This window comes from Eleutherodactylus coqui, chromosome 7, assembly GCF_035609145.1.
Source record: "Eleutherodactylus coqui strain aEleCoq1 chromosome 7, aEleCoq1.hap1, whole genome shotgun sequence".
Taxonomy (NCBI): domain Eukaryota; kingdom Metazoa; phylum Chordata; class Amphibia; order Anura; family Eleutherodactylidae; genus Eleutherodactylus; species Eleutherodactylus coqui.
The window spans coordinates 37,836,590-37,855,743 of record NC_089843.1 but is presented as its reverse complement, the minus strand read 5'-3'; the positions used below and the strand labels follow the sequence as shown (position 1 = coordinate 37,855,743).

General features: G+C 45.8%; 1 protein-coding gene across 2 annotated transcripts; it reads right to left on the bottom strand.

The window, feature by feature from the left end:
* Positions 1-1,141: 1,141 nt before the first annotated feature.
* On the bottom strand, positions 1,142-18,047 carry LOC136572397 (pantothenate kinase 2, mitochondrial). 2 transcript variants are annotated; one of them, XM_066572929.1, is made up of 7 exons: positions 17,816-18,047; positions 14,866-15,218; positions 8,390-8,643; positions 5,613-5,789; positions 5,389-5,512; positions 4,901-5,026; positions 1,142-4,098 (listed from the first exon to the last, which is right to left on the bottom strand). In XM_066572929.1, exons 1-7 carry the CDS (start codon positions 17,994-17,996, stop codon positions 4,048-4,050), a joined length of 1,266 nt encoding a protein of 421 aa, XP_066429026.1. In that variant the 5' UTR covers positions 17,997-18,047; the 3' UTR covers positions 1,142-4,047. The 2 variants fall into 2 exon arrangements, with proteins under 2 accessions (XP_066429026.1, XP_066429027.1); XM_066572930.1 differs by having other exon boundaries at positions 14,866-15,154; positions 17,816-17,951.
* Positions 18,048-19,154: the final 1,107 nt, after the last annotated feature.

Here is a 19,154-nt window from a genome sequence, read left to right as displayed (position 1 = left end):
ATTTCCCAGAGGAGCACTGGACGGCCTTTTCCGTCTCTTCATACCTACTAGGCAGTTTCCAGAAAGAGAACCCCTGCTGACCCATTATGCGCTAGAATGGAGTCAAACTAAGTAATGCAGCTGTGCCATCTAGTGTATATCATGTAAACTGCAGGACCAAACCATAGGGAACTGCATGTGAAGGGTTACCATGGACAAGCGGCTGTACACAAGCCCAGCATCACAGCAGTGAATGCACAGAGGTGTCTATGATGGTGCTTGGAGTGTCATTCTTGGACTGTAAACAAGTGGAAGCAAGTGTTGTGTACACCTGAATAACAGTGCAACATCTCCCGTTCGGATGGCTGGACATGGGTGTGGTGATTGCCTGGAGAGCAGGGTCTAGCCAACTGTATCGGTGAGTTGGGTAGACAACAGTGAGGTCTGCAGGAGGTTCTGTTATGGTGTTGGGTGTTTCTGCTGGGAAGGACAAGGGCCATTGGTTATATTGAGGTCCACCCTCAACATCAATGGGTGCAGACATTCCAGACAATGTGGCATCACCTACCCTGTGCCAATACTTTGGTACAGCTCCATGCCTATACCAACATGACCGGGCACCATGTCATACAGCACACCGTGTTGAGGCTTGGTTTGAGGAGCAGAACGTCTGCGAACTTCATTGGCCAACCCAAAGTCTGAATCTCAATCCCATGGAGCATCTTTGGGACGAACTAGAACGCTATATTAGAGCATGCCCAAGACGCCCATCATCCCCCCATCACTATTTGAAGCTCTCCTTCAGGACTGGAGGCAAATTCCTCCACAAATCTACAGGAATTTGGTGGAAAGCGGTCAATGAGAGTCACTGCAGTCATGGAGGCCAAAGGTGGTCCAACAACGTACTGAAAAATGTGGATAAAATCAAATTTCATCAGCTTATGATAGAATGGTAGAGTTGGAAGGGACCTCCGGGGTCATCGGGTCCGACCCCCTGCTCACTGCAGGATTCTAATACTTTTGCCAACATAATGTACTATAAATCCTAAAAATGCAGCCCTAACCTCACATATAGGGAGACATTAGATCTTGACATATGGAGCCATTATAGGTCTTCTATAGAAGAAATGGATAATAAATGAAGATACGTGGAAGCCAGGAGTAAAGTTTAGAAACATGCCGTCATTTTATTACAAAATGTACAAAATGCATTCTTCCAGTAGATCAAGGATTGGTTCTATACATACAAGACAGCTGGTAAATGCCCGCTGGAGCAGTCTTGGAGACGGGCACAGTGTAGTACATACATGTATAATAACAGTAATCTGACCACACGTGGTAACAAGTAATGACAAGAACACTTAAAGGGGGTCGGCTGATACATTTTCCCCTGCAAGATAAACGAAGCGCAGAGCGGACACCGATGGGGTCACCTGTTACCACCCATACATTGTTCTTAGAGGGGAGATCACGGCCCTGAACTCTCCACAGCTGGTAATGCAGGAGTCCGAGAGGACGAGTCTCCCCCTGCTGGTCATGTGCAGTTTTCTAGCCAATCATAATAGTAAGGTTACTCATCTGCCGTGTGATTGGCTAGAAAGCTGCACATAACCAGTGGAGGAAGACTCCTCCTCTCCTCCGCCTGGATCTCAGACAAGCAGCATCTACATCGGGAGCAGATAGGATCTTGCCGCTTTGATCGTCCGTTTAGTGCATCTCTAGGCGGTCGGCGATGCTGCAGTGATGCCCCCCGATCTCGAGCACTGCAAGTAATAAGGTCCTTCACAGATCACATTTAAGGTGATAACCGGCGTTCTGCAACAGTCGTGTCACATTCATGCTGCTCTTTTTCCTCCTTATATAGTAAAATTCCTCTAATCCGGCATTATTGGGATCGGATAGGTATCGGACTGTCAGACATGAAGCAATCGTTAACAGGACTGACATATGGTGATAATACAGTTTACAGGATTGTAGAGTTACAGTAACGCGTTAAAGGTCAAGTTAACGTTTGCTACATCTGTGAGATATTCCACATCCTAGTGCCGGACTACCAGACTGGATTATCAAATGCTGGATTAAAAGAATTCTCTCATGGATAACTTCTGTCTTTGGTATAAAGTATATTCAGCATTACACAGCAGCAGCACAACTATGTATTAAGATTTGTGAACGCCCCTGCCTCATATTGCATAACCGTAAAATATGGCGCCCCTTTGTCATTGCTCCGCCCATTTTCTCACCTAAAGGCTATGCCCACCTTTACTGCCATTTTTTTTTTTGTATTGCCCCGATGCATATAAAATGTGAAAATTAAGCAACTAGTTTTTAAATTAAAAGTGTAAAAAGTTCCCGTTTTGTGCCTACAGCTCCTATGCAGGCTCATAAGTAAACTTGGTAACAGATAAAAACCCCATGTAGTCTGATGTGCAGCTATACGATCTTCAGGAGGTCCCCTGCATCTTGCAAACCCATCACATGTATGTTTGCGCATAGCCCAGTACAGACAGAAGGGAATATGAAAGGCCGGATCAGACTACACAGTTTGTAGTCTGTTACCATGGAGATGCATTATTCTGCATAGTAGCTGTATACACCGAGTGAGAAATATTTAATACCCATTACAAAGCTGTTTAACGTCTCTTTTTTCATGTGTTGACACAGTAAGCAGTCATAAAGGTGGGCACAGACTTTATGAGGTCTGTCAATGTGTTGTCACACGTGAGTATGCGGTCGGTCGACCCAATCAATAGAATCGGCATTCATTTTCACAGTTTACCGCTGGTTTACTTTAAAAAGGGGACTGTACATACATTGTACATTCACAACATTACTGATGTCCTAACAGGGAGAGCCCTCCTTCTATGAGTTGTGGGGAAGAACTAATCTGTCCCTGACTGGCACTTTGGAAGGTTGGGGCTCATCTGTCCCTGACTGGCACTTTGGAAGGGTAACATTTAAAGGGGTATTCACATGTTCTATCATGAGATATGCCATAACATTATGAGAGTCTCTAAATACCCAAAATATGAATGGATCAAAGTTCCCACGGCGTTCCCCCTCCCTGCAGGAACCGCAACACAACCCCAACTGTGCTCCAGCCATGCAAACCATTCTTCATCAGCCCTATATGCAGCCATGCATTGGTTGCCTTCATCTCAAGCTTACTGGTCTGGTTGCTCCCATATACCAACGTGCCATTTGGCAACAAGGGAATCACTTGTAAAGCGCCCCCCACTGTCCTGCAATCAATAGGATTTCTCAAGGAAGCGATTATAATCAGATGGGTTTGAGAAGCGATGCAAACAGGGCTGTATAACTAAGAGGCTAAATAAGCTCCCCTAGTGGTGGCTACAGGTATAACAAGATCTTTAACGTGTTACTTTATGGTTAGACGGGACATCTGGAGCACCAACCCCTCCCTATTATGAGATATTAAGACAAGTTTCGGCACAGAATTTTAGACTTTGAAGTAGTGATGATGGACTGAACGGCCATGAATGACCTAGTGAGGCACTGGTTGCTATATTCTGGTGAGTCAATGTGCCGTGTATTGGATGGATGCACTAAAATATACATGTAAAAACAGAAAAAAAAAATCCTAAGGAAAAATAAGTCAGAACGGTCGCGCAGTTAGATGCAACACCCCGATTCTGGCGCTTAGGGAACCTGCAAGAGACATAAAAACAAAATAGACACATGAAATGTTGGTACTAACCAGGAGCCACCATCACCAATGCAAACGGGCGCAGAGCTCCAAGGGTGAGCGCTACTGAGGTTAACCGTGGAGGGCGCCCTCTAGTGTGTATTGCATGCTTTTAAAAATGCTCCATACAGGGATTGCTATAACCCATGAATGATAGGGTAAGTCATGCACCCACCCTCCCGCTACTCCAGACCCCTTCCTCCCATAGTATTGTATAGGAGCGGTCTCTGGACCCGCCCCTGTAGTGTGAGGTAGTGGGGGAGGGATGCCCAGAAAGATATGAAGACGTCCACGATCAGCCTGTAGTGCATAGGGTTGGGTAGATATGGCTTTGGACAGTTGTTGGGACGTCGGCCATATTTTCAGGTTGTGTTCAGTAACTCGAGCAGTGCGCCGACTGCGCCGAAGTAACCCTGAAATTAAAGGGGATGCGGATCAGTAACTTGCAAGTTAGGATTCACTCTTGACAGACTTTTTTTTTGGTAAAGCTGGGTGTCAAACATGGCTGCCATTGCATTTCCTGCAACTATAATAGAAGGCCCTCATGCAGACGTCTAGGAAAGCTGGGTGCTGTAATAGCAGCCCCATGCGACATCTCTTAGCTTTCTCAGAAATGCCTGAATGGAACCTATAACAAGCTTGACAGAAGAGATGGCCATAAATGTTCCCCTTGTAAGGAGTCAAATTTTAAACCCCCCTTTGAGACTACAATCCTAAAGGGGTTTTCTCACTTTTTGCTATTGATTACTTTTCAGGATAGGTCATCAACAGCAGATCAGCGGGAAGGCGCTGCTCAAATCCCTGCTGATCCCCTGGCCCGCGGTCAGTGCATTCTGCATGGCTGGTCAGCACTGAAGGTCTAACAGACCGTTATCACTTCCATCGATTTCAATGGAGTGAAGCCATCTAATCCATTTCCAGCTCCAACCCCGACGACTACATCCAGCCCCGCTGCGCTGGCCGCAGGCCAGAGGATCCGCTGATTGGCAGGGATTCCTAGCGGCGCATGCCCGTTGATCTGACATTGATGACCTACCCTGAGCAGAGGACATAAATAGCAAAAAGCGAGAAAACCCTGTAAGTCTACAGTCAATATCGATGTCCTTGCAAAAATGGCGCCAAAGTAAGCGTAATTCAGAAATGGATGACACTTTCCTCCCTCCTTAAATGACATCACATGTAGAAGGGCAAGGAGGTAGGGTCCTCACAACTCACCTCATGCTCCAAGAAGAGAGCTTTCAGCTGCCCCTTGGACCAGTAGTCCATTGCATAGGCCAATAGCTTGATGGAAATGGTATTAATCCTGAGGAAGTTGCCCACAAACACCACACGGCTGATGTTCTGTAGGAGGCAGAAAAACCGAGAAGTCACGTTTACCATCATAAGTGAAAATGGTAGGTTTGTGGCGGTTTTACAGGGTCGGCTTAGTCAAGAGCAGAGACTGTGATGATAAATGGTCGTAGGAATGTAATACTGATGTGCGGCCACTAGAGGGAGCCTGAGCTCACTGGCAGAATCTATAGGACGAGGGGACTTCTGCTCTTTCATAGCCCTGTACAATGCTGCTTGACTTAGATGCTACAAGGCAGCACTGTAAAGAAGCTGAAAGCTCAGAGCAAAGCGGCACATCGCAGTCCTGTACTGGAGACACGGCAGAGGATCGGACTTTCTGGATTAGCAGATTAGCTCTGGCCATATCATACCTCGTTCACTGCGCACATCCTGGCTAAGGATCCGATGTTATTGGTTATGGTGATGAGGGTGGCTCGGGCCAGGTCTTCCTTGCTCACCAGATCCCTCCTCTCCTTGCTCATCATGTTCCCAAAGCTGCAGAAATAAGAGAAGGGTAAGGGGGGCGGCATGGGGTGGCACATGTGACTTCTGCCCCATACCCCTGCAATCTGATGTGCCCATTACTACTCCTCACCTGGAGGCCACAGCGTAGCCCGGCAGCCCGAACCTCTCGTAGTCTCCTCCGTAAATGTCCCGCACCAGCTTGTCCACTTTGGTGCTGTCCCCCAGAGCGGCCATCTCCAGAGCCTCCTCGAACGTGGAGCATCCGGTCAGAAGACAGCAAAGGCCAAAAAACGTGCCGCCGCCGAGACTGAGGAAGAAGACCGAGGCAATTAAGGACAATATGGCAATGTCCAGCATTCATTTCAGGAAGCGCACATTATATAGTGCAGCACCAGTTGGCGTGGATTGGGGCCACCACGCCAGGGGAAAGTGGCTTCTACATGACCCAGCCGTACTCATAAACCAAGGGGGAATTTATTAAGACAGGCATTTCCTAAGCTGCTTTAACCCTTTGCAATCCAATTTTGGATTCAGGGTTTCCTAGGGGGCTTTCTCTTTCTGCCATTATACAATGGCACCATCTGCTGGCTAGAGCCAGTACTGCGGTATGGGACATGCTGGAGAGGCCCCCGACAACAGAGCGGCCAGTAATCTACAGTAAGAATACCCTGACGGATGTCTTCCGACATTGGAGCTGTACAGCCTTCAAATGGGAATGTCTTTAGAAGTCAGACAGTGGAATGGAAAGGGTTAATGTGAATCCCGCTGGAGAAGGCAACGCCAAACATACCGCGGCACAAACCTCGGCACAAACCTCTTAGTACATTTGGCATATGCTGGGCCTCCCGTGTGACAGCCGTAAAGTAGTGCAGATTTTCACTATAACTTCGGCCAGTTTGTGACGTAACTTGTAGTTCACCTGTTAAGCCATCCATAGCCCCGCCCTGTACTAAGCCCTACAAACTTTTATTTAAAGTTTTTTTTAGTACTGAAAGTGGCAGAAAAGAGCTAAAATAAATAAATAAATTCCGCAATTCTAGTGATGGACGGTCCTTTATGAGTATTAAGTGTCTAATCGTGTTTTCCAATGGCTCCCATCACCCAAACCACATTTAATGCCCTTTTGGCTACTAGTAGTTCAGACCTTCCCCTGTAGCAGGTTGTCTTTCCATAGGGCAGCAGAGGCCGATGACAAATCCACCTACACACCAACTAAAATTCTAGCAGTTTTGATAAATGTGGTGTAAGATTCTGCAGTCTTCCCTCTAAGGCCTCCTTCCCACGAGCGTGAAGGGCTCCGCCGCGTAATATTCCGCTGCGAAGCCCGTCACGGCGCCCCCCAGAGCCCCTATACTTACCTGCGGGAGATAGCGTGAAATCGCTTCCCCGCCCACCGCCGCCGCGTCACCGCCCGTCACCGCCCACCGCTGCCGCGTCACCGGCCGTGTCACGTGCACGGCCGGCCGTGTCACGTGCACGGCCGGCCGTGTCACGTGACGCGGCCGGCCGTGTCACGTGACGCGGCCGGCCGCGTCATATGACGTCATATGACGCGCGGCGGTGGGAAAGCGTTTTTTCACGCTATCTCCCGCTGGTTACAGCGGGAGATAGCGTGAATGGACGGCTTCCATTGACTTCAATGGAAGCCGTCAGTGCGTACAGCCCGTCCTCACCCGCAGAAAATAGAGCATGCTGCGGGTGAGGACGGGAGAAATCGCGATGCGTAATTCCGCGGTGGAATTACGCATCGTGAGCATTGTGCTATTAGGTTCAATAGAACCTAATAGCTGCGGGCAACGCAGCGGATTTTCGCCGCGAATTACGCGGCGGAAATCCGTTCGTGGGAAGGAGGCCTAAGGCAGTCATGTGAGGCTGACATTTCTTGTAACTCACCTTTCAGCTTCGCAGTGTAGACTAGGACAGTATGAGCAGAGCCATCTCATTATCATGTATCGGCTCTACTGTATTTTCTGGTATAGATACAAACAGTAACACAGAGAATGCTCTGTATGCATCCACCTAGGGCCCTTTTACAGTGAATGACTACCAGTCATATTCTTACTGGATAGCGGAAATCATTGCTCAGCATAATCTGAGCGGCGGACGATAATTTATAAGTCGTTCGGATGATACAGACATAAAAAAAATTCAATAATAATCATTGAACGACGATTTGCTTGTATGAACAGGCCGTCACTAATCTATGAACCACAGCCTATCTACAGTGAATGGAGGCAAGCAGGCCGGAATGATCCTCAGCTCGCTCCATCTTCAGTCACTGAGCGGTGGTCACTTCTGTGAAGAAGCACAGGAACGATCATCACTAGAACAATCGACAAGCAGAGGTGCCATGTAAAAGAGCCCGTAATCCCTGGTGTACGGGGGAGGGGCTATACGCCACCACTTCCTGTTGACAGATATAATCAGAACATTTCTCAGTCAGTTGACTCCCATTCATGTCAGCGGTCATACAGCACCCACAAGATAAACATTCCCTTCTGTAGACTTAAAGGGGTGCGCCCATCTTGGGAATCATATTTTAGTGCTCGAAATTACAAAACAAGGCGCTCAGCCATAAGAGGTTTCCTTCCAAACTGCTCCGTTCCTCAAACATTGCAAATATTGATTCCTTTGCCCTCCGGTTGTTTACTGCTCACTGCCAGAGAAACAGACCACCTCTTCTATGGACAGAAACAGCAGAGGTGGTCGGGGCTTGCGCACTTCTCAGGAGCGCATGCGCACTAGCTTGGGTCTGGCCAAAAGCCTCCATCCTCCTCTGCCATTTCTCTCCATAGACCCGATGGTCAGCTACCCCTTTAAATCTGACTGATGACACGAACGTTACAGGTAAATGATGCTAACAGCTTGCACTCTGCCAATACCTACAGCAGGACCCCCGATACACACCTTGTGCCCGACACCCGCTTATAGTCATTCTGGGAATACACCGCCAGGATACTGACTCCCGATCCAATATTAACCAGTAACAACGGGTAAGGGTTCTTCAGGGTGTACGGGATTTTCTGGCACTTTTCAGGATCCTTTGGATTTTCCAAGTAGAAACACTGAGATTGTCCATTAAACCCAACGGATTCAATGAACAGAACACCCTTAATGAGACAATCCAACTCGTCAAGCTTCCAAAGCTGAAGTCCTCCAACCTGCAGACAAGACAATGAATCAGACACCATTCCAATAGACAGAACTAGAGCAGTTATATTCTTGTACATAGGGGGCAGTATTATAGTAGTTATATTCTTGTACATAGCAGCAGTAATATAGTAGTTATATTCTTGTACATAGACGGCAGTAATATAGTAGTTATATTCTTGTACCTAGGGAGCAGTATTATAGTAGTTATATACTTGTACATAGGGGGCAGTATTATAGCAGTTATATTCTTCTACATAGGGGGCAGTATTATAGTAGTTATATTCTTGTACATAGGGGGCAGTATTATAGTAGTTATATTCTTGTACATAGGGGGCAGTATTATAGTAGTTATATTCTTGTACATAGGGGGCAGTATTATAGTAGTTATATTCTTGTACATAGGGGGCAGTATTATAGTAGTTATATTCTTGTACATAGACGGCAGTAATATAGTAGTTATATTCTTGTACCTAGGGAGCAGTATTATAGTAGTTATATACTTGTACATAGGGGGCAGTATTATAGCAGTTATATTCTTCTACATAGGGGGCAGTATTATAGTAGTTATATTCTTGTACATAGGGGGCAGTATTATAGTAGTTATATTCTTGTACATAGGGGGCAGTATTATAGTAGTTATATTCTTGTACATAGGGGGCAGTATTATAGTAGTTATATTCTTGTACATAGGGGGCAGTATTATAGTAGTTATATTCTTGTACATAGGGGGCAGTATTATAGTAATTATATTCTTGTACATAGGGGGCAGTATTATAGTAGTTATATTCTTGTACATAGGGGGCAGTATTATAGCAGTTATATACTTGTACATAGGGGGCAGTATTATAGCAGTTATATACTTGTACATAGGGGGCAGTATTATAGTAGTTATTTTCTTGTACATAGGGGGCAGTATTATAGTAGTTATTTTCTTGTACATAGGGGGCAGTATTATAGTAGTTATATTCTTGTACATAGGGGGCAGTATTATAGTAGTTATATTCTTGTACATAGGGGGCAGTATTATAGTAGTTATATTCTTGCACATAGAGGGCAGTATTATAGTAGTTATATTCTTGCACATAGAGGGCAGTATTATAGTAGTTATATTCTTGTACATAGGGGGCAGTATTATAGTAGTTATATTCTTGTACATAGGGAGCAGTATTATAGTAGTTATATTCTTGTACATAGGGGGCAGTATTATAGTAGTTATATTCTTGTACATAGGGAGCAGTATTATAGTAGTTATATTCTTGTACATAGGGAGCAGTATTATAGTAGTTATATTCTTGTACATAGGGAGCAGTATTATAGTAGTTATATTCTTGTACGTAGGAGCAGTATTATAGTAGTTATATTCTTGTACATAGAGGACAGTATTATAGTAGTTATATTCTGGTGCATAGGGAGCAGTATTATAGTAGTTATATTCTTGTACATAGAGGGCAGTATTATAATAGTTATATTCTTGTACATAGAGGGTAGTATTATAGTAGTTATAGTCTTGCACATAGGGGGCAGTATTATAGTAGTTATATTCTTGTACATAGGGGGCAGTATTATAGTAGTTATATTCTTGTACATAGGGGGCAGTATTATAGTAGTTATATTCTTGTACATAGGGAGCAGTATTATAGTAGTTATATTCTTGTACATAGGGGGCAGTATTATAGTAGTTATATTCTTGTACATAGTGGGCAGTATTATAGCAGTTATATTCTTGTACATAGTGGGCAGTATTATAGCAGTTATATACTTGTACAAAGGAGGCAGTATTATAGTAGTTATATTCTTGTACATAGTGGGCAGTATTATAGTAGTTATATTCTTGTACATAGGGGCAGTATTATAGTAGTTATATTCTTGTACATAGGAGAGCAGTATTATAGTAGTTATATTCTTGTACATAGAGGGCAGTATTATAGTAGTTATATTCTTGTACATAGGAGAGCAGTATTATAGTAGTTATATTCTTGTACATAGGGGGGCAGTATTATAGTAGTTATATTCTTGTACATAGGGGGGCAGTATTATAGTAGTTATATTCTTGTACATAGGGGGGCAGTATTATAGTAGTTATATTCTTGTACATAGGGGGCAGTATTATAGTAGTTATATTCTTGTACATAGGGGGCAGTATTATAGTAGTTATATTCTTGTACATAGGGGGCAGTATTATAGTAGTTATATTCTTGTACATAGGGGGCAGTATTATAGTAGTTATATTCTTGTACATAGGGGGCAGTATTATTGTAGTTATATTCTTGTACATAGGGGGCAGTATTATAGTAGTTATATTCTTGTACATAGGAGGCAGTATTATAGTAGTTATATTCTTGTACATAGGAGGCAGTATTATAGTAGTTATATTCTTGTACATAGGAGGCAGTATTATAGTAGTTATATTAGGCAGTATTATAGTAGTTATATTCTTGTACATAGGAGGCAGTATTATAGTAGTTATATTCTTGTACATAGGGGGCAGTAGTATAGTAGTTATATTCTTGTACATAGGGGGCAGTATTATAGTAGTTATATTCTTGTACATAGGGGGCAGTATTATAGTAGTTATATTCTTGTACATAGGGGGCAGTATTATAGTAGTTATATTCTTGTACATAGGGGGCAGTATTATAGTAGTTATATTCTTGTACATAGGGGGCAGTATTATTGTAGTTATATTCTTGTACATAGGGGGCAGTATTATAGTAGTTATATTCTTGTACATAGGAGGCAGTATTATAGTAGTTATATTAGGCAGTATTATAGTAGTTATATTCTTGTACATAGGAGGCAGTATTATAGTAGTTATATTCTTGTACATAGGGGGCAGTAGTATAGTAGTTATATTCTTGTACATAGGGGGCAGTATTATAGTAGTTATATTCTTGTACATAGGGGGCAGTATTATAGTAGTTATATTCTTGTACATAGGGGGCAGTATTATAGTAGTTATATTCTTGTACATAGGGGGCAGTATTATAGTAGTTATATTCTTGTACATAGGGGGCAGTATTATAGTAGTTATATTCTTGTACATAGGGGGCAGTATTATAGTAGTTATATTCTTGTACATAGGGGGCAGTATTATAGTAGTTATATTCTTGTACATAGGGGGCAGTATTATAGTAGTTATATTCTTGTACATAGGGGGCAGTATTATAGTAGTTATATTCTTGTACATAGGGGGCAGTATTATAGTAGTTATATTCTTGTACATAGGGGGCAGTATTATAGTAGTTATATTCTTGTACATAGGAGGCAGTATTAAAGTAATTATATTCTTGTACATAGGGGGCAGTATTATAGTAGTTATATTCTTGTACATAGGGGAGCAGTATTATAGTAGTTATATTCTTGTACATAGGAAGCGGTATTATAGTAGTTATATTCTTGTACATAGGGGCAGTATTATAGTAGTTATATTCTTGTACATGGGGGGGCAGTATTATAGGAGTTATATTCCTGTACATAGGGGCAGTATTATAGTAGTTATATTCTTGTACATAGGAGCAGTATTAGAGTAGTTATATTCTTGTACATAGGAGCAGTATTAGAGTAGTTATATTCTTGTACATAGGAGCAGTATTATAGTAGTTATATTCTTGTACATAGGGGGCAGTATTATAGTAGTTATATTCTTGTACATAGGGGCAGTATTATAGTAGTTATATTCTTGTACATACGGGGCAGTATTATAGTAGTTATATTCTTGTACATAGGGGGCAGTATTATAGTAGTTATATTCTTGTACATAGGAACAGTATTATAGTAGGTATATTCTTGTACATAAGCGGCAGTATTATAGTAGTTATATTCTTGTACATAGGAGGCTGTATTATAGTAGTTATATTCTTGTACATAGGGGCAGTATTATAGTAGTTATATTCTTGTACATAGGGGGCAGTATTATAGTAGGTATATTCTTAGACATAGATGCAATTTTAATCAGATATGTAAGTGGTTATCTTGAATAACAAAGTGACAGGCTGTGACCTTCTTTGTTTATCGTGATGTTCCGTTTGTAACCGGCTCCTAGATTCAGACTTTTCTCATGTGGTTGTGTCCCTTCCAGTAATACTGTACAAGTTCTATGTCCGATGCAGCTTCCCTCATTTGCTCTCATGTATCGCCCTTCCTAGACTGATTTCTCCTTCTACAGCTCAGGAAGGATCTCCTCTCACTTGTGTAGAGCCATTGTTGCTGAGGCTTGTGGGGTTTCCCTGCTAACTGCCTTACATCTGCTTTCCTCTCCGTCTATAGGCCACCTGAGGTCTCCTCTTTGGATGCTTTCCTCACTCTGATCTGCTCTGTACAATGTTCTCTCCTTCCCGGCTGCCATCGCTAAAACAGCCCCTATGCTCAAAACAAAAAATTATCCATAAAGGCCAGATTTGACCACAGCAGACTTACCAAAATGTTGTTGCTAAGTTGGAAAGTTTATCTGCAGCCAGCTGAAGATACATGTTTGTGTGGATGTCGTTAGTCAGTCAATCACTTGTCATTCTGCATACGCCCCACGGACAACTGATCAGTTGGAATTCGGCTGATCACTATCTTACAGAGAATACAGGGTGTAGTCATAAAGTCGGCTCCCGCCTGTATCTCACTACTGGTGTCCTATATAGATATAACACTAGTGTACTCGGATAGGAAGACATAGATGTACTACATGATGCATGGCGCACGGACCCCTGGGGGCCCCGGAACATGGATTTCAATTTTGTGTTGTGTCACCTCTAAGAGTAAAACCCAACTGCAGAGTTGAGGAGCAGCATGTGAGAAGCAGAGTCCTCTCCAAGTCCTGTGGGACCCCCGCTGTGACCCATGTAAGGAAAGTGTTCTGGAAGCGGCCTCAAATCTGCAGTGCCTACAATATTACAACCAGACCTCTGTGCCCCCCTCTATGTGAACGCACCCAGCAGCGGCCGCTATGTAAGGGTTAACCTCTTTGTTCCTTGTCAGCTCTGCTGCTAATTAGGTAATCAAGGTTTGCTACTATATATAATCTGCTCTGCACTCATTAGGGCTTACATGTGGATATATAGTCCCGGGCTGTGGATGGCGCCTCCAGCAGACATGTTCTGAAGCCCATTACAGCTCGTCCTTACTTGCTGATCCTGGTACTTGTGGTACTACACCCATCATACTGACTACCTTCCTGTCTCTTGGATGCTTCATGCGATTCACGAACCGCTCTCCTGTCCTGACCCTCGGCTCCATCCGACAGCTCCTTGTCCTGTCCCCTCGTTCCGGTCCGGTCACTGCTACTGCATTCGGTTGCCAACTTTTTTGGGAGCCACAACCTAGTAAGTCCCTGTAGTAAAGTTTATACCTCCCCACGGGGTTATCTGAGCTATTAAAGGGGTTTTCCAGGGAAATACTATTGATGCCCTATCCTCAAGACAGGACAGAACTAGTTTACTGACCGCGAGTCCGCCCCTCAGGATCCCGGCCAATCAGCTGCTCCGGTGCCTGCTGTCAGCACTGCTCCAACCCTGGTGTGGTGGCCGGTGCTTGTAACTGCAGGCACCAATCCCACTGATTTCGAAGAGCGCTATGCCTGCAGTTACAAGTGCCAATGACTACATAGAGGTTGAAGCAGTAGCTTCCGCTTTGACTTGTGTGTAGCAGCCGTGGTGGACCCCGGTTGATCAACTATTAACGTCCTATCCTGAGAATAGGTCATCAATAGTGTTTTTGCCTGGGAAAGCCCTTTAATGTTGTTAGCCAATGTCTGATTGGAGGTGATCCGACCACCACTGGTCAGCTGTTTGGACACGAACAAGACCGCAAGCCGATGTTACCAATGAGCAGCACCGCGGCTGATGAGTGAGGATGCCGAGACTTGAATCCCCACTGATCACATACTGGTGGCCCATCTACTGAATCCAAAGCTGCGGCTCCAACCCAACAACGTGGTTGGCTGAATGGATGACAATCAGGATGGTAATGACTAACGAGGACATGAGAGAGGTCGGGATGAGATCCCACAAGACCACAGAGGCTTGTAAGTTGAGAAAGAAGACCAGGAGACAAGACTGTTGCCCGATGGGGTATCACGATAGACACACACTTCCTAGTTTAGGATGAAGATATTTACAGATCTTGTAGAGCTTGACCCAAGGCACCCAACCTTTAATCACACGACAGAAGTGGTCATGGAGCCCGGCCCTCACCACGTTCTATTCTCGAGAACGACACAGCTTGTCCCTCATGATACTTACGGTTAAGAACTCCTCTTCAAATTTGTAGGCCCCCCCGCCGGTGGCACACAAGGACGTGTGAAGGCTGGAGAACTGCTTGTCTCGTGCCATCTGGATGAAGACAGACATGTCATGGGTGGGAAATCGGATGAAATGTAGGTTTCCCTTGCGACCACACAAGGTCAGATCCTTCAGTTCCAGGTGGACGTCACGTAAACCGGTTTGCCCATAAGCCACGTTTGACATCAAGTACTTCCGGATGCTCTTGAGGCTTTCCACTTCTTCTTGCTCCTCTTCAGCCGTGATATCTCTGGGTTCAAAATAGACAAGTTTGACCAGCGTCCCACCAATATCCAAGCCAAACCAAGGGAAGGCTAGGACAAAAGACACACACGTTATAGTCTCCGAGGGGCCAAGGAACGGCAGCATTCTTATGTCATCGGAGATCAGCCATACCCTACACAAGAGGTAAATATGGGGGATTGGTGGTTCGACCCGCTCTCAGCACTAGGGGTGAGCTGCTGACAGGTCCTATTCAGGTCACTAGTAGCCACATAGAGCTGTAGACAGATCGCCCCCTTGTTGTGACAATAAGCAGATAAAATTTTAACATGCAAGTGCGGGGAAGAAGAATGATGGCTGGCGGCTCGGGATGTGATCAGATTATGGCTAGTCAGCAGCACGGCTCAGCCGATGGATCACTCAATAATCATCACAGCACGATCCCAGCCAATCAGGGGAAAGAGTGATTTATCTCCGACTCCATGATGCTTCCTGTAGCTGTCCAGAGCAATTATGTTACTGCTGCCCGGTCAGGAATATAACAGCACTTTTTGGGGGAAAGACGGTCTCCTTCAGCCCCTCCTCATTACAGACACTGCAAACATCTATGACCCCGCCCCAGCTCATTAGACACCCAAAACATCTATGACCCCGCACCATCTCATTACAGACACTGTAAACATCTATGACCCCGCCCCATCTCATTAGACACCCAAAACATCTATGACCCCGCCCCATCTCACTACAGATAGCCAAAACATCTATGACCCCGCCCCTTCTCATTACAGACACTGCAAACATCTATGACCCCGCCCCATCTCATTAGACACCCAAAACATCTATGACCCCGCCCATCTCATTACAGACACTGCAAACATCTATGATCCCGCCCCATCTCGTTAGACACCCAAAATATCTATGATTTCGCCCCTTCTCATTACAGTCACTGCAAACATCTATGACCCCACCCCTTCTCATAACAGACACCCAAAACAGCTATGACCCCGCCCCTTCTCATTGCAGGCAGCCAAAACGTCTATAAAACCGCCCCTTCTCATAACAGACACCCCACATGATACCGCCCCTTCTCATATCTAAGATTTCACCTCTTCTCGTTACAGGGATCCCAAAATCTTTGACCCCGCCCCTTCTCATTTGACTTTCCGTGCTGTTTCTATGATCCGACCCCTTCTCATTCTCCTCCCTAGGTCTAGGACACTTCCCATTTTTATTACATATTCCTTGCTGTATCTATGACCCCTCCATATCTGTTTCTTTTATTATAAATCCCTTCCTGTATCTATGGCCCCGCCCCTTATAAGACACCTCCCTGGATCTAGGCCCCACCCTTCTCATACATTCTTGACTGTATAAACAACCCTGTTCCCTCATTAAGCCCCTCCCAGTATCTACGACCCTGCCCCTTCCATATATTGCTTCCACCCTGTATGTGTGACCTCCCTTCTGGTTACGGACACATACATGCATCTATGACCCCGCCTCTTATAATACATTACTCGCTGTATCTGAGACCACACCCTCTCATTAGACTCTGCCCTCCATGATCCTATCTGTGACCCCACCTCTTTTCCTTATTCACTATATCTGACCCCCCCATTCTTGGAACATACTTTTCCCATTATCTATAACCACACCCTTTCTCATTATAGACACCTCCCTGTATCTAGTACCCCGCCCCCTCTTGTTAGACTCCTCCCTGTATGCATGTTCCTGTCCCTTGTCATAGAACCCTCCTTATATTTGTAACCCTGCCCCTTTGCATAATAGATTCTTTGTACCTATGACCCCACCCCTTCATTCTACTTTTCCTGTATCTAGGACTCCACCCCTCTCTTTAAACTCCTCCCAGACCACCCCCCCGCTCATAAATCCCTCCCTGTATCTGTGACCTCCTCTCTTCTCAGTATGGACATGTATCTACGATCCTTCTCATACAATCCTTGTTATAACTATGGCCCACGCCCTCTCAATAGACTCCTCCCAGTATCAAGCACCCCATACCTTCTCTACAGACACCTACCTTTATCTATAACCTCATCCCTCCTTATTATACACGTCACCCCCATACCTGTTCCCTCCAGACATTATTAAATGTTACATAAAGCCTCAATTTCAAAAGGGGGTGGAGTTAAGGCGGGGCCACACTATAAACAGGCGCAGCTGTAAAGAGACCGTAAATGGGGGGGCCATTGCGAGAAAGGTGTTCAGGAAGAGGGAGGGGGAGCAAGATTTTACTGACCAGAGAGGGCGCTATGCGTATGGATGGGTGATGGAATTAAAGGGGGTGTCCACAATTAGAACGAACACCATAAAAAGAAAGTATGAAGAGGGGCTGATAACAAGCAGGTCACATGACTGCGGGAGGCAAGCAGCTAGAAACACTGGCAACATAAACAGAAGCCCTATAATAATGGGCTGCCACTCCTGACATAACCCCGCCTTCTCCATATACCCCGCCCTCTTCACGCCCATTTGCTTTAGGTACGCCCCTTCACGCATCGCTAAAGCCCCTCGTCTAGGTATAAACACGGAAATGACCACGCCCCTTATGCACGCCCCCCACATATAACCCCCTGCGGTCCGGCCTCCCCCCTCCGCACACACCAGTACCTACAACAAACATGGCGCCCCCGCCCCGTACAGCCCCCGACTCCCTCCCGTCACTTACGCGGCCTGTTTTTCCGCAGGGAGTCGAGGCGCGGCCGAGCCCGGGGGACGGAATTCAGTCTCTCCCGGGGAGCTCCGGCGGACGCGGACGGACCCTCAGCGGAGCTGATTCTACGTCGGAAGACCGAGTCCTGTCCTCCCGCCTCATCGTTCTCAGCGCCCAGCGGACCGTTCTGCGCCATCACCACCCGCCGCCGGCTCCCAGCAGCAGCCCGTCACTGACGGATGGCGCATGCGCTCTCAATCCTGCCTGCTCTGAGGAGCCAATCAGAACTCAGAGAGCGAGTAACTGACGTTAACCTCTACCTATCGCCGTGGAGAATGCTATGGCGGCGGGCGGGGCTTGTCGGTGAGTGACAGCTGGGTGGTTTCCATGGCAACGGCAGAGGATGTCAGTCAGGAGCCTCTGGAGGGGCTATTTTTGGAAGCAGAAGAAGCCGAGCGTTCAGTGTGCATCCTCATTGTTACTGGGGAGAACAGGAGCCCTCCCCGGTCATGTGCCGGCCGGAGAGCGGGCGCTGGGGGCACTACGTGGCCGGAGAGGAGATGTAGATGCCCCCCGCCTCATAACAGAATGGCGCCGAGCGCTGGGAGGTAGCAGAGCGCTTATATCTGGGGGCCATTAGCTGCGTAACGGAGAATCGGGGCTAAAATGACAAATATCAGACATTGTATATAGCGATGAGATGAAAAACGTAAAGGAGTCCGTGCAAAACGCCATAATTAGGACATTCAGTCACCATCGTGTCGGTAAATGGCGCCAAGTGTGATTTATGACCACAATTATGTCCGTTTCTGGCGTCTTCATAGGAATTAGTTCCGTACCGTATTATTTTCGAGAATAGAAAAATGGCGGCAGAGGAGGAGCGTAGATCTGGTACCGTTATGTTCACACGTAGCGGAAACGCTGCAGAGCTTCTGGAGCAGAGAAGTGTGCGCCAAAATCCGCTGAATTCACATCGAAAACCGTCAGAATCCACGGGTGGTGTCTCGTAACGATCCGCGGATCCGCAGCTGATTTCAGGCTGGCCGGCGCTCCTCTCGTCCCACAAACCCGCTGGGAACTGCTACTGGGCGCCATGAGGCGGCATCACATGGATGCCAGCGGCCGCGCTCCGTAGGAATGCCAGTCCGCAACTGGTGTCGAGCCAAAATCCACAGCAATGGCGCAGGTTTTGACTCTGTTTTTGATGTGTAAATACAGATTTTGCTGCCGCATTTCTGCTACGTGTGAACGTTCCCTTAGAGCGACCCCCATTCCGGCACTGTCGGGGGTGTATTACCAGCAGTTCTTCTCTGCCACCCCTCTGGTTCCGGCACTGTCGGGGGTGTATTACCAG